This window comes from Sminthopsis crassicaudata, chromosome 2 (genome assembly GCF_048593235.1).
Source record: "Sminthopsis crassicaudata isolate SCR6 chromosome 2, ASM4859323v1, whole genome shotgun sequence".
NCBI lineage: Eukaryota > Metazoa > Chordata > Mammalia > Dasyuromorphia > Dasyuridae > Sminthopsis > Sminthopsis crassicaudata.
This window is the reverse complement of record NC_133618.1, coordinates 411,323,694-411,337,334: the sequence shown is the minus strand read 5'-3', so window position 1 is coordinate 411,337,334 and position 13,641 is coordinate 411,323,694. Positions and strand designations below refer to the sequence as shown.

Below are 13,641 nucleotides of genomic sequence, written 5' to 3'. Positions count from 1 at the left end.
AAGAGAATTAGGCAGTCAAAGATGTGAAGCAATAAAGCAATTGGGAATATTAACCAATGAATTAACTAATATTTTAGTATCTTTCATATAAATATTTTGCTAGGAGATCTGAGAAATTGCATTTTCTTCCCAATTAATGTGTAAGCAGGAATCATGCCTTATTTATCAAATGACATCATATTTATAAAGTGCTTAACACAGTTCTTGGAACATAGTAAGCACTTAATAAATGATTATCCTCTTTCTTCCTTCCTCTATTGTTCTTAGATAATACTTACATACAAACAAACCTTAAAAATATTACAAGACCAAAATAACACTAAAAATGCCAGAAGGCAGTATATGATTGTTAAATAAATGTGTAGCTAAAGGAAAGTGGAAAATTTTATGATGGATATATATGTATACATATATACATATGTATATATATATATATATGTATGTATATATATATATATATATCCAAACATGTTCATGAAAAGTAGCATAAAATAAATTCTTTTATTTTATCATAATAATAGCATAAAAGAAAAAAATAATAATTTTATAGTAAGAACTATGAAAACACATTGATAGTTTGTATGATCCATTGATACCTATATAATTTCAAAAGAGCTAGAAGGAAGATGGGAAGCATGGGTGAGAGGGAGACCGAGGACAAGTCAGAATTCTAGCAAAGAATTTAAAATAAAGTAGATGTCAATTGACTGAGAGGTGCTGTATCACATTTAGAATGTTACTACTCCATAAGAAATAACAAATATGAAATCTGAAGGCTTATATATACCAATGTAGATTGAAACAAGAAGGAACAGAAAAACAGAATATACAATGACTATGGTATTATAAAAAAGAAAAAAAGAAAACAATTGAACAAATCTGAATACTATGTAATTATAATGCCCTCTCCTGACCTCAGAAAAAGGTTTAAAATTTTTTATCTTTTTCCTTTCATTGAGGGAAGTAAGAGTCAACACAATGGAATGTTGCATACGCTGGGAAATGTTGAATCTGTCAGTAGATTTGGGTAAATTTTTTTGTTTGTATTTTTACATTATTTCTCAGGGAATGTTCACTGTATAGAGGAAGGGAAGAAATATATTTGCAAATGAATGTGATGCAAAACTAAAGAAAATCAACAAAAAAGAATTTCAATATTCAAATTTAAAAAATGTTACTCAAAACAATAAGAGGAGAAATTATTTAAGCCAAGCTTATGATGTAGTTATTTGAAGAACCCTAAGAATTTTAATATTTTATTCACTGTTTCATTGTTTGTTTTTTTTCCTAGAATAAATAGAGATAATTAAGATTTAAGTTCAGAAGACAGACTCAGTCTAAGATCAAACTTAGACATTTCTGATTTGGGGAAAACTGAGGAAAACTGATAAAGTATAACTTGAAGAGTATGATCTCTGGTTTCAAAAATACTTTATTTCACTAGCATTTTTAATAATTATTGATTATGTACATTTCATATGTTATCATTATAGAATTCATAAATGTATTATTGCTCTCATTTTATATACTAGAAAGGTGAGTTTCTGAGTTATGATATTATCTACTAAAAGCCACATAGCTTAGTAAAATATAGGATATGCTTATGGAATGCTTTAAGGTTTCTAAAGTACTTTTACAAATATAACTTGCACAACTACAATTTTATTTGATACTTAAAACTATATTAGTAAGTTGGTGCTGTTATTATCCTTATTTTACAAACAAAAAAACAGAGTCAGATAGGAGTTAAGTGATATAGTTCCAGGACTCTGTCCATCATCATCATCATCATCATCATCATCATCATCATCATCATCAATCATCATCATTGCATTTCTATAGCATTTTAAGGTTTGCATGGCATTTACAATTTTTATCAATTTTTATCATTACAACCACTTTGCCAGGTAGGCTTTTTATTATTATTCCCCTTTTTACAGATAAGAAAGCTGAGGTAGATAGATAAAAAATAACCTATCTACATTCACACAGTTAATAAATGTATTAAGCTGTATTTTAAACTAAAGTCCAATACCCCATACACTGTGTCATCTGCTTCATTTTTTATGAATTGTATTAACTAATTTTGTAGGAAAAAAATTCATTATACATACAGGCAAGTGGTAAAGAGAAAAAAAAATCAGACATGTAAGGATACATTAACTTTCAGCCTTTGCAACATTAAATCCAAATAATTCTTTCTTTTCTGGTGAAAAACCAGTGAAAGAAAGGAAACTTGTTAAATTGCATTAATGGATTGGAATGTTTCAATGTATGCTTGCTGTTATAATTATCAATAGATTGGAGGGATTGCAAACAGTTCTACTTCACAATCATAGAAAGTATACTGAGCATCACTCCATTTTATATACATAGAGTAGTTGTTTGCCTATTTCCAAAATCTATTTTGGTACAAATAATTTTCTCTTTTTCCAATCACAGGACTATACTCTGACAATGTACTTTCAGCAAGCTTGGCGAGATAAGAGGCTGTCATATAATGTAATACCCTTAAATCTCACACTGGACAATAGAGTAGCGGATCAGCTCTGGGTACCTGATACTTACTTCCTGAACGACAAGAAATCATTTGTGCACGGGGTGACTGTCAAGAATAGAATGATCCGTTTGCATCCTGATGGGACTGTCCTTTATGGCCTCAGGTCTGTAGCAATATAGAAATTTAACTTTGTCTTTTTTATGGTCATATTTATGTTGCCTAACTAAAGATGTTCTTGGGGAGCTTTCTGTTTACCCTTTCTGATAGGCAGTTAAAAACATCATCATAAATAGCTGTATGCTTGGAATAGCTGAGTAGTTATTACATGTAGGACTAAGATTTCTACAAAGTCTCAATTGCCATCTTTAAAGCTACTTCCTTTAAAATATTGAAACAAATAAAAAATATGAAACAATATATTAAAACAAAAAAAATGGCAGTGACAAACTGCTACTATCTCCTCCCACCCCACAAAAAAGAAGAAATTGTATTCAAGATAGCAACTCATTAAAAAAAAATTCGTTCCTGTTCAAAATGAGTCAGATGTAAATGTGCGTGGAGAGGGAGAACTTGTTGATGGCCTTTCCCAACCCTTAATCTAAAAGTAACTGGCCTTGAAAATAAGACAAACACAAACAAACTTTTTCATTAATTTTTTTAAAGTCTATTAACCTGCATACCTTATACCATAACCAGGCAGTGCCTGCCAGTCTGCTGGAAATCCAGAAGTTTAAAATAAAATTTGGGTTTTTTTGGAGATATCAATTAATATTGTTTCTTAAAAAGGAAAGGAAAGAAATATGGTTTATTTATTAGCACACTATAATATGAAAGGAATTTGTTTAAATGCAAAATACTCAACTAGTCTGATATTCCAGTTTCCCTAAGACTTTTAAATGTTGGTGATCTATTTTGTTATCAATATCCATGGAACTGAAACTCTTACTTTGTGTGTGTGTGTGTGTGTGTGTGTGTGTGTGTGTGTGTGTGTGTGTGTATGCTGAAAACTCTATGTTATTCAGTGTATAAATAATTTCTTAATTCTTACTAATTGATAAATTTGAGTTTGGGTTATATCTTCTTAGTTTTCCCAATATTGTCCACATTATTAAAGAAGATACCCTTCATTTAATTTTTTTCTTGACCTTTAATGAGTTGTAATACATTTCCACATTCTGCATGTAGCCCACAGCTGCCTAACAATTTACATTATCACCATAAAGAAGCAATTAGTTTTCAAGCTAAATGTAATTTCCCTTCTTTTGAAAATGGCCCCAATGGGACCATTCATTTAACAAATATTTATTTAGCATGCATTATAAACAAGATACTGTGTTGGGGATTGAGGAAGATATATAAATAAAAATTCCATTCCAGTTTTCAAGAAACTTATTCTCCATAAGAAAGATAAGCCTTCTATCCAACATTTTCTTATGAGGAAAAACAAGAGATGTGTGTAAGAGAGGGACAAAATGTGTTTGTTTTTTTGTTTGTTTGTTTGTTTGTTTGATTGTTTGTTTGTTTGTTTGTTTGTTTTTTACCAAGGCACTATCTTCCTGAATAAGTAGACATCATTTTCAGTGTTAGTAACCCAGCACCACTCTAGAGTCTCAATTCAGTGTCAAGATAATATACTTTATCATCTTGTGGATCAGCTGATTCTGTTGTAATAAACACAAACTAAATTCAGAATATATTAATGATAATTCTGTAGGTACCTGTCACTCATCATAATGAAACTTTTTGAGAAAGTATATGTGTATCTGTGGAAATTCTGCTGCTCCTGCTCTAATTATATTAGGTAAATAGCACAGTATTCTCAATATGAGAGGAAATTATACAATATAAGTTAACAAAATATAATAGAAATAAGAGGAGGATGTGTCTAATTTCTATTCCATTATACTTTGCATTTTGCTAAATGTCTTCTGTTCTCAGTATTGTGGCTTTTGCCTAATGTCAGATCTTTGCAGCTTAGATGTAGTTGAGATGAGTTATTTATATAACTAAAATGGTAGGAAAATTCTTAATTCTTTGTTTTAAAATAGCTTTCTGTGCCCTTGTTTTGAAATGACTGGTGACAATATCAAGTTATGCTTTTAATTCTGGGCGAATGTAATTTCTGAACTTGACAAAAGCACATTAGAGATTTCATTATGGATCAAGCTAATGAAATACTATAGCTTGTGGATAGTCAAACACTTTACTTTTCTTAAGTTATATCCTATGACAATATTTTGTGTATGTAAACAACAAAATATTATTATGATGAATGGACTAAAGAAATGAATGTAATGAAAAGTATGAAAGTGAATAAAATAAAACAAAGAGAGTAGAGTATGTTTGGAGGGATACAGACTAAAACTATTCTAAAACTAAAATTCAATTCATGGAAGAATATTTCTTAATACAAAAACAAGAGAAATGTAAGGTGGAGATGTAAGGAGATTAACAAGGATTATGGCAAAATGTGTATTAATTATGGACTTTTGGAACAAATTTGGATTATGTTCCCTTTCACTAACATGTTACTTATGGAGGAAATAGGATGTAGAACTGAATTTTAGCAGGCATTTGAACTCAATCAAAGGAATAGGATAAGGTTTAAAATTGTCAATGGAAAAGTCTTCTTTGGTCATGAAGGGAAAGTAGGTGAAATAAAGAAGAAAAATAATTACAAAATCAAATTAAAGTTGTATAGAAAATTAAGCTCGAACAAGTAGAAATTAATGACTCAAGGAGAAACCAAGAAGTAATCAAGCAAAACCAGAAAAATGAAACAATTGAAAAGAATGTCAAGTATCTTATTGCAAAGAAAACATACCTGGAAAACAGATCCAGGAGAGACAATTTGAGAATAATCGAACTCCCTGAAAAATGTGAGGAAAAAAAGAGCCTGGACACTATTTTACAGGAGATTATCAAAGAGAACTGCCCAGATTTTTTGGAAACAGAGGGTAAAATAGACATTGAAAAATTTCATCAATCACCTACTGAAAGGGACCCTAAAATCAAAACACAAAGAAATATATTTGCCAAGTTCAAGAACCATCAGATAAAGAAAAAAATACTGGAAGCTGATAGAAAAAAAACAATTCAGATATGGAGGAGCCACAATAAGGATAACCCAGAATCTAGGGGCATCCACATTAAAAGAATGAAAGGCCTGGAATATGATATTCCGAAAGCCTAAGGAACTTGGTATGCAGCCAAGAATAACTTACCCAGCAAAAATGAGCATTGTTTTCCAGGGAAGAAGATGGACATTTAACGAAATAAATGAATTCCATCTATTCTTGATGAAAAAACCAGATCTACACAAAATGTTTGATCTTCAAATACAGAAATCAAGAGATTTCTAAAAAGATAAAAAGAACTCTTGAGAACTATACTTCTGCCATAAAGATATGTAAAGAACACATATATAATTTGTCCTAGAAACTAGAGGTGGAAAGGAAATTATATCATAAAAAAGGGTAAAGTGGTGGTACTACATCTCATGAAGACACAAAGGTAACCTATTATATCTGAGAGAAAGAAAGGAGGGGGATGAACATAGTGTGTATCAATAGATATATTCAATTTATGATGAAACTTCTTCCACTTCATTGAAAAGTGAGAGGGAAGGAGTAAGCTCAGGGGAAGGAAATACAGAAATTGTGAGGAAAGGGGGTAAAATAAGGGGAGGAACTTTAAGGTGGGGGAAGGATACTAAAAAGGGAGGGCAAGTGGTGTTCACAAGTTTTATACTGGGTAGGGGGGTAAGAGGGGAGGAAAGGAAAAAAGCATAAGCAGAAGTTAACATGATGGCAAGCAATATAGAATTAGTATTATATAGAATATATAGAATTAGTCATTCTAACCATAAATGTGAATGGGGTAAACTCCCTCATAAAGAGGAAGCAGTTAGCAGAAAGCATTAAAAGCCAGAATCCTATTATATGTTGTTTACAGGAAACACACCTGAAACAGGGTGATACATTCAAACTAAAAGTAAAAGGGTGAGCAGAATCTACTATGCTTCAGGTGAAGCCAAAAAAGTAGGGGTAGCCATCCTCATCTCAGATAAAGCAAAAACAAAAATTGATCTAATTAAAAGAGGTAAGGAAGGGCATTATATCCTTCTAAAGGGTGGCATGATAATGAAGCAGTAGCAATATTAAACATATACACACCAAGTGATGCAGCATCTAAATTCTTAAAAGAGAAATTAAGAGAGCTCCAAAAAGAAATAGACAGCAAGACAATAATAGTGGGAGATCTCAACCTTGCACTCTCAGAATTTGATAAATCAAATGACAAAATAAATAAGAAAGAAGTCAAAGAGGTAAATACCGAAAGCTAAATGGAGACAGAAAGGAGTACACTTTCTTCTTAGCAGATTATGGAACCTATACAAAAATTGATCATATACTAGGACATAAAAACCTCAAAATCAAATGCAATAAGGCAGAAACAGTAAATGTATCCTTTTCAGACCACAATGCAATGAATATTACATTTAATAAAAAGCCAGGGGAAAATAGACCAAAAAATAGTTGGAAACTAAACAATCTTATACTACAGAATGATTGGGTAAAACAGCAAATCATAGGCATAATTAATAACTCCACCCAAGAAAATGATGACATCATACCAAAATGTGTGGGATACAGCCAAAGCAATAATAAGGGGAATTTTTATACCTTTGGAGGCCTACTTGCATAAAATAGAGAAAGAGAAGGTCAACAAATTGGTCTTACAACTAAAAATGCTAGAAAAGGAACAAATTAAAAACCCCCAGACAAACAAGAAACTTGAAATTCTAAAAATAAAAGATGAGATTAATAAAATTGAAAGTAAAAAAAATATATTGAATTAATTAATAAAACTAAGAATTGGTTCTATGAAAAAACCAACAAAGTAGACAAACCCTTAGTAAATCTGATTAAAAAAAGGAAAGAGGAAAAGCAAATTGTTAGTCTTAAAAATGAAAAGGGAACTCACCACTAATGAAGAGGAAATTAGAACAATATTTAGGAGCTACTTTGCTCAACTTTATGCCAATAAATTCGATAACTTAAATGAAATGGAAGAATACTTTCAAAAATATATCTTGCCCAGATTAACAGAGGAAGACATAAATAGTCTAAATAGTCCCATCTCAGAAAAATAAATAGAACAACTATTAACCAACTCTCTAAGAAAAAATCCCCAGGACCAGATGGATTTACATGTGAATTCTACCAAACATTTAAAGAACAACTAACTCCAATGCTATATAAACTATTTGAAAAAATAGGGATTGAAGGAGTCCTACCAAATTCCTTTTATGACAACGATATGGTGCTGATAACTAAACCAGGTAGGCTGAAAACAGAGAAAGAAAATTATAGACCAATCTCCCTAATGAATATTGATGCTAAAATCTTAAATAAAATATTTGCAAAAAAGACTACAGAAAATCATCCCTAGGATAATACACTATGACCAAGTGGGATTTATATCAGGAATGCAGGGCTGGTTCAATATTAGGAAAACTATTAGCATAATCGACTATATCAATAAGCAAATTAACAAAAAACATATGATCATCTAAATAGATGCAGAAAAAGCATTTGATAAAATTCCTAGTAAAAACACTTGAGAGTATAGGAATAAATGGACTATTCCTTAAAATAATAAGGATCATATATTTAAAACCATCAGTAAACATCATATGTAATGGCGATAAACTTGAACCTCTCCAGTAAGATCAGGAGTGAAACAAGGTTGCCCACTATCACCATTACTATTCCATATTGTACTAGAAATGCTAGCCTTAGCAATAAGAGCAAAGAAAGAGATTCAAGGAATTAGAGTAGGTAATGAGGAAATCAAACTATCACTCTTTGCAGATGATATGATGATATATTTAGAGAACACCAAAGATTGCTAAAAAGCTATTAGAAATAATTCAGAACTTTAGCAAAGTTGCAGGATACAAAATAAATCCAAATAAATCCTCAGCATTTTTATACGTTACCAACACAATCCAACAGCAAGAGATACAAAGAGAAATTCCATTCAAAATGACGGTCATAGCATAAAATATTTGGGAATCCATCTACCAAAGAATAGTCAGGAATTATATGAGCAAAATTACAAAACACTTGCCACAAAAATAAAGTCAGATTTAAATAATTGGAAAGACATTAAGTGCTCTTGGATAGGCCAAGCCAATATAATCAGGATGTCAATACTCCCTATACTAATCTATTTATTTAGTGCTATACCAATCAGACTCCCAAGAAACTATTTTATGACCTAGAAAAAATAACAACAAAATTCATATGGAAGAACAAAAGGTCAAAAATTTCAAGGGAAGTAATGAAAAAAAAAATCAAATGAAGGTGGCCTAGCTGTACCTGATCTAGAACTATATTATAAAACAGCAGTCACCAAAACCATTTGGTATTGGCTAAGAAATACACTAGTTGATCAGTGGAATAGGTTAAATTCACAGGACAAAAGAGTGAATAAAAATAGCAATCTAGTGTTTGACAAACCCACATATCCCAACTTCTGGGATAAGAATTCATTATTTGACAAAAACTTCTGGGAAAATTGGAAATTAATATGGCAGAAACTAGACATGGACCCACATTTAATGCCACAAACTAAGATAAGATCAAAATGAGTCCATGATTTAGGCATAAAGAACAAGATCATAAATAAATTAGAGGAACAAAGGATAGTTTACCTCTCAGACTTGTGGAGGAGGAACTAATTTGTGACCAAAGGAGAACTAGAGATTATTATTGATCACAAAATAGAAAATTTTGATTACATCAAATTAAAAAGCTTTTGTACAAATAAAACTAATGCAAACAAGATTAGAAGGGAAGGAACAAATTTGGAAAACATTTTTATAGTTAAAGGTTCTGATAAAGGCCTCATCTCCAAAATATACAGAGAATTGACTCAATTTATAAGAAATCAAGCTATTCTCCAATTGATAAATGGTCAAATGATATGAACAGACAATTTTCAGATGATGAAATAAAAACTATTTCCACTCATATGAAAGTGTTCCAAATCACTATTGATCAGAGAAATGCAAATTAAGAAAATTCTGAGATATCATTACACACCTGTCAGATTGGCTAAGATGACAGGAACAAATAAAGATGAATGTTGGAGGGTCTGTGGGAAAACTGGTGCTACTACTGTGCCTATATCCCAAAGAAATACTAAAGAAGGGAAAGGGACCTGTATGTGCCAAAATGTTTGCGGCAGCCCTTTTTGTAGTGGCTAGAAACTGGAAAATGTCGGATGTCCATCAATTGGAGAATGGTTGGGTAAATTGTGGTATATGAATGTTATGGAATATTATTGTTCCATAAGAAATGAACAACAGGATGAATACAGAGAGGTTTGGAGAGACTTACATCAGCTCATGCTGAGTGAAACGAACAGAAGTTTGACATCATTATACACTTCAACAATGATACTATATGAGGATGTATTCTGATAGAAGAGGATATCTTCAACACACAGAAGAGCTAATCCAATTCCAATTGATCAGTGATGGACAGAATCAGCTATACCCAGAAAAGGAACACTGGGAAATGAGTGTAAACTGTTGGCATTTTTTTGTTTTTCTTCCCAGATTATTTTTACCTTTCGAATTCTTCCTTTGCAACAACAACAAAATTCTGTTCTGCACATATATATTGTACCTAGGATATACTATAACATATTTAATATGTATGGGAATGCTTGCCATCTAGGGGCAGGGGTGGAGGGAAGGATGGGAAAAAATTCGGAACAGAAGGGAGTACAAGGGATAATGTTGTAAAAAATTATCTTTGCATATGTACTGTCAAAAATATTATAATTATAAAATTAATTAAAAAAAAAAGAAATACCTACATTGAAGTTATACCTGATCCTGTCTGTATGGCTCTTTGACCCAGAAATATTGCTATTAAGTTGACCATCAAGGAAATCTCTCCAAAATGAAAAGGACAAAACTTGACACCCCCCAAAAAATTATAGCAGCTCTTTTTGTAGTAGCAAAAAAATGGGAAACTGAAGGGATGACCATCAGTTGGGAAGTGGCTGAATGAGTTATTGTTTATGAAGAAGATGGAATGCCTTGGAAGCCATATAAGCTGGTTTGAAATGAAGTGAACAGAACCAGGAGAGCAATCTAAATTAACAATGGCAATATTGTAAAGATAACCAACTGTGAAATATTACTAATTCTAATCAATCATATACTACATTCATAATCCATCATAACTCCAAAGGATTCATGTTATAAACTATTACCATCCTCTAGATAGAGAACTGATAGGCTCAGTGTGCAATTTAAATATATATCTTTAATTTTTCATCCTTTTTTTGGAACATGCATAATGAAGAAATGAGGGTATCCTTTTTCTTTCTCAATGTGTGGGGGGAAGGCAAGAGGAAGGGATTTTGAAACTGAAAATAAAATTCCAAAAATTAAGATGAATTTTAAAAATAGAGTTTTGAGTTGGGTATAAGAGAGAACTTAAATTGATGTTTGTAATGTTTTAATGAGGCATTTGATGTGGCACTATGCTGAGAAGTAGCCCCAGGAGAGAAGAGATGATCTGCACCAGATAGTTGAATAAGATAGATCAACCAGGGTCTAATTTTACCTTTGAGGGCCAAAAAAAGTTTAACCCCTTCTTTTGAGTCAGTCTTTTTCTCAAGTTACCACCCTGTATCTCTTGGGTTTTTCATAACCAAGTTTTAAGGAGGGGTGGGAAGCTGTGTATGTGTGTTTCCTGTATATTTTTTCAACATCCATTCATTTCTCAACCCCTTGCAGTCTGATTTCTGATCTTCTAATCCAATTGAAATGGCTCCTTCTAAAGTAACCTGTGATTTATTAATTATTAAATCTGATGGCATTTTCTTAGTTTTAAGTTTTCTTGCTATTTTGTCAGTATTTGATCCTGTTACCCATTCTTTCCTACACATCCACTTCTCTCTATTTGCATAACAATTTTCACATTTAACCTGCATTATTGCAATCAGATCCAAATTTATCTCTTTGCCTTAAGTATTTCCTTGTTCCAATCTGTCCCCTACCTCACTACTACTAAATTGATTTCTCCAAGGTATAAACTTGACCATGTTCCCTCCTATTCTAGAAACTCCAGTGGTTATCTTTTGCCTTGAGATAAAATATAAATGTCTTTATATGGCATTTAAAGATTTTAAATGGTCTGGTTCTATTCTGCCTTTCAAATAAGAATGGAGTGAGTTAGGCTTCAAACAACATGCTCAGTAAAACTGGACCTAATCACAATGATAGATTATATTTGGATAGGAGTGACTTTCTGGAAAGCACACCAGCTGTTCTTTTCATTGCTCAGCAAGCACTGCATTAATGTACAACCTCCCAAGGGAGCAGTCAGTCAGGTGATGGACTGGAAGATTTAGCAATATGATAAAAGGGACTTTTATTTATAAAATATCAGTGGTCAAGCTGGACAGTTGACAACCTCCTTGCAATTCAGTTTGTCCAACTCTAAAATAATATTTGGAGTAGGAATTATAGAGATCCATTTCTATCCCCAATTCTTCCATCATGCTTTAGGATGAAAGCAATTTTTCACAGCAAAGAACACACTGTGCTATTGAAATACTAGTATGGAAAAGTTGAAATTGAAAAATTTATGAATATTGACAGGCATCCCTGAAAGAAACATGTATTCATATTTCATAAGATATGGATTCCTTACTTATCTTTGCCACTACTTAGTTATGTGATTATGAGTAACAGCTTCTATGGACTTTAATTTCTTCATGGACAAGATGATATCTCGGGTTCCTATCAATTTTGAGATTCATTAATTAATGTGATATGTTAAATTGAGTAAAAAGTCCTACAATCCCTGACAAGGTCTCCACTAATCATTTATCTAAAGTTTGACTATGAAATATATCCAAATATAGTCCAACAGCATAGAATGCCATGACCATAGCTTATATTCAACAAATAAGTGAATGAATGAATAATGCTTTTCTTTCCATTTTCTACTATGGCTATAATCACAAATTTATCTCTAGTGTTACATAGCATGCAAACTAAATGTGGGAAAATGCATCTTACAGCATAAAAATATGTCTACATATCTATCTAGATATCTCTCTTATCTCTCTCCCTACTTACTTACCTATTGCATATAATATAAGCCCATGGAAAGAAGAAAATCTGAGAAAAAATAAAGGGTATCTAATAATAGGAAAAATATTCCTATAGGAATTGGGTGAGGTTATGGGGCATAATGGATAGAGTGCTGGAATTAGATTCAGGAAAACCTGGTCCACATGAACCTTGCTAGTTGTATGATACATGGCAAATCATTAATCTTCAATTATGTCCAGAACCACATGCAATTCCTATTATGTGGATACTTTTTAATTTTCTCATATTTACTTCTTTCCATGGACAGATAATTTAGATCAAGATGATTAGAAAAATCAAATGTCTTTGTTTTAACTTTCCTTTACATAATCTGCCTTTTCTGATCTTGAAGAGATCATTTGTCCTTTCAGGTAGTAGTCAGGAATTGGACCAAAACCTTTTGCAAGTAATCTTGAATCAATAATGCATTCAAAATTAGGAGCATTGATAAAAATTTATTTCAGATAACATGGCACTATCATTCCTATAAAAGTAATATCAAAATATATTTTCCAACTAGTTTGAATTTTTATTTTATTTCAAAAGTTTCAAACTTTTAATTGTTTGCCTTAACTGAGTCAAGTTGTTTACAAAACACTTAAGTAATTGCTATAGAAAATGCAACATTAATGTCAGAAATCCTACCCAACAGATGCCCAGTTGTAAATCAAGGCCATTCTGGAGGTGCCAGACACTCTGTACTCACACAGATGTAATTTAAAATGATTCTTTTCACATCTGGCTCAGTAAGATAAATAACCTTTTCTGATTTCTGAAAGATAATAAATAATAACACAATTTTTTTATGAGAAGATCAGAAGATAATATTTGGTCCCAGCTTTGTCATAGTCATCTGGGTGAACACTTCTTTTTATATCTCAGTCTCCTCACCCATAAAAGGAGGGGATTAGAATAAATAATATTGAAATTCACCTTCCCACTCTAAAATTCT

General features: G+C 31.8%; 1 protein-coding gene across 2 annotated transcripts in view; it reads left to right on the top strand.

The window, feature by feature from the left end:
- Positions 1-13,641, top strand: part of GABRB2 (gamma-aminobutyric acid type A receptor subunit beta2) — a 300,251-nt gene that overhangs the window by 72,309 nt on the left and 214,301 nt on the right. For both annotated transcript variants that reach the window (XM_074291996.1, XM_074291995.1), the window contains exon 4: positions 2,443-2,663. In XM_074291996.1, coding sequence (XP_074148097.1) covers positions 2,443-2,663 — 221 coding nt within the window. The remainder of the gene's footprint in view (positions 1-2,442; positions 2,664-13,641) is intronic.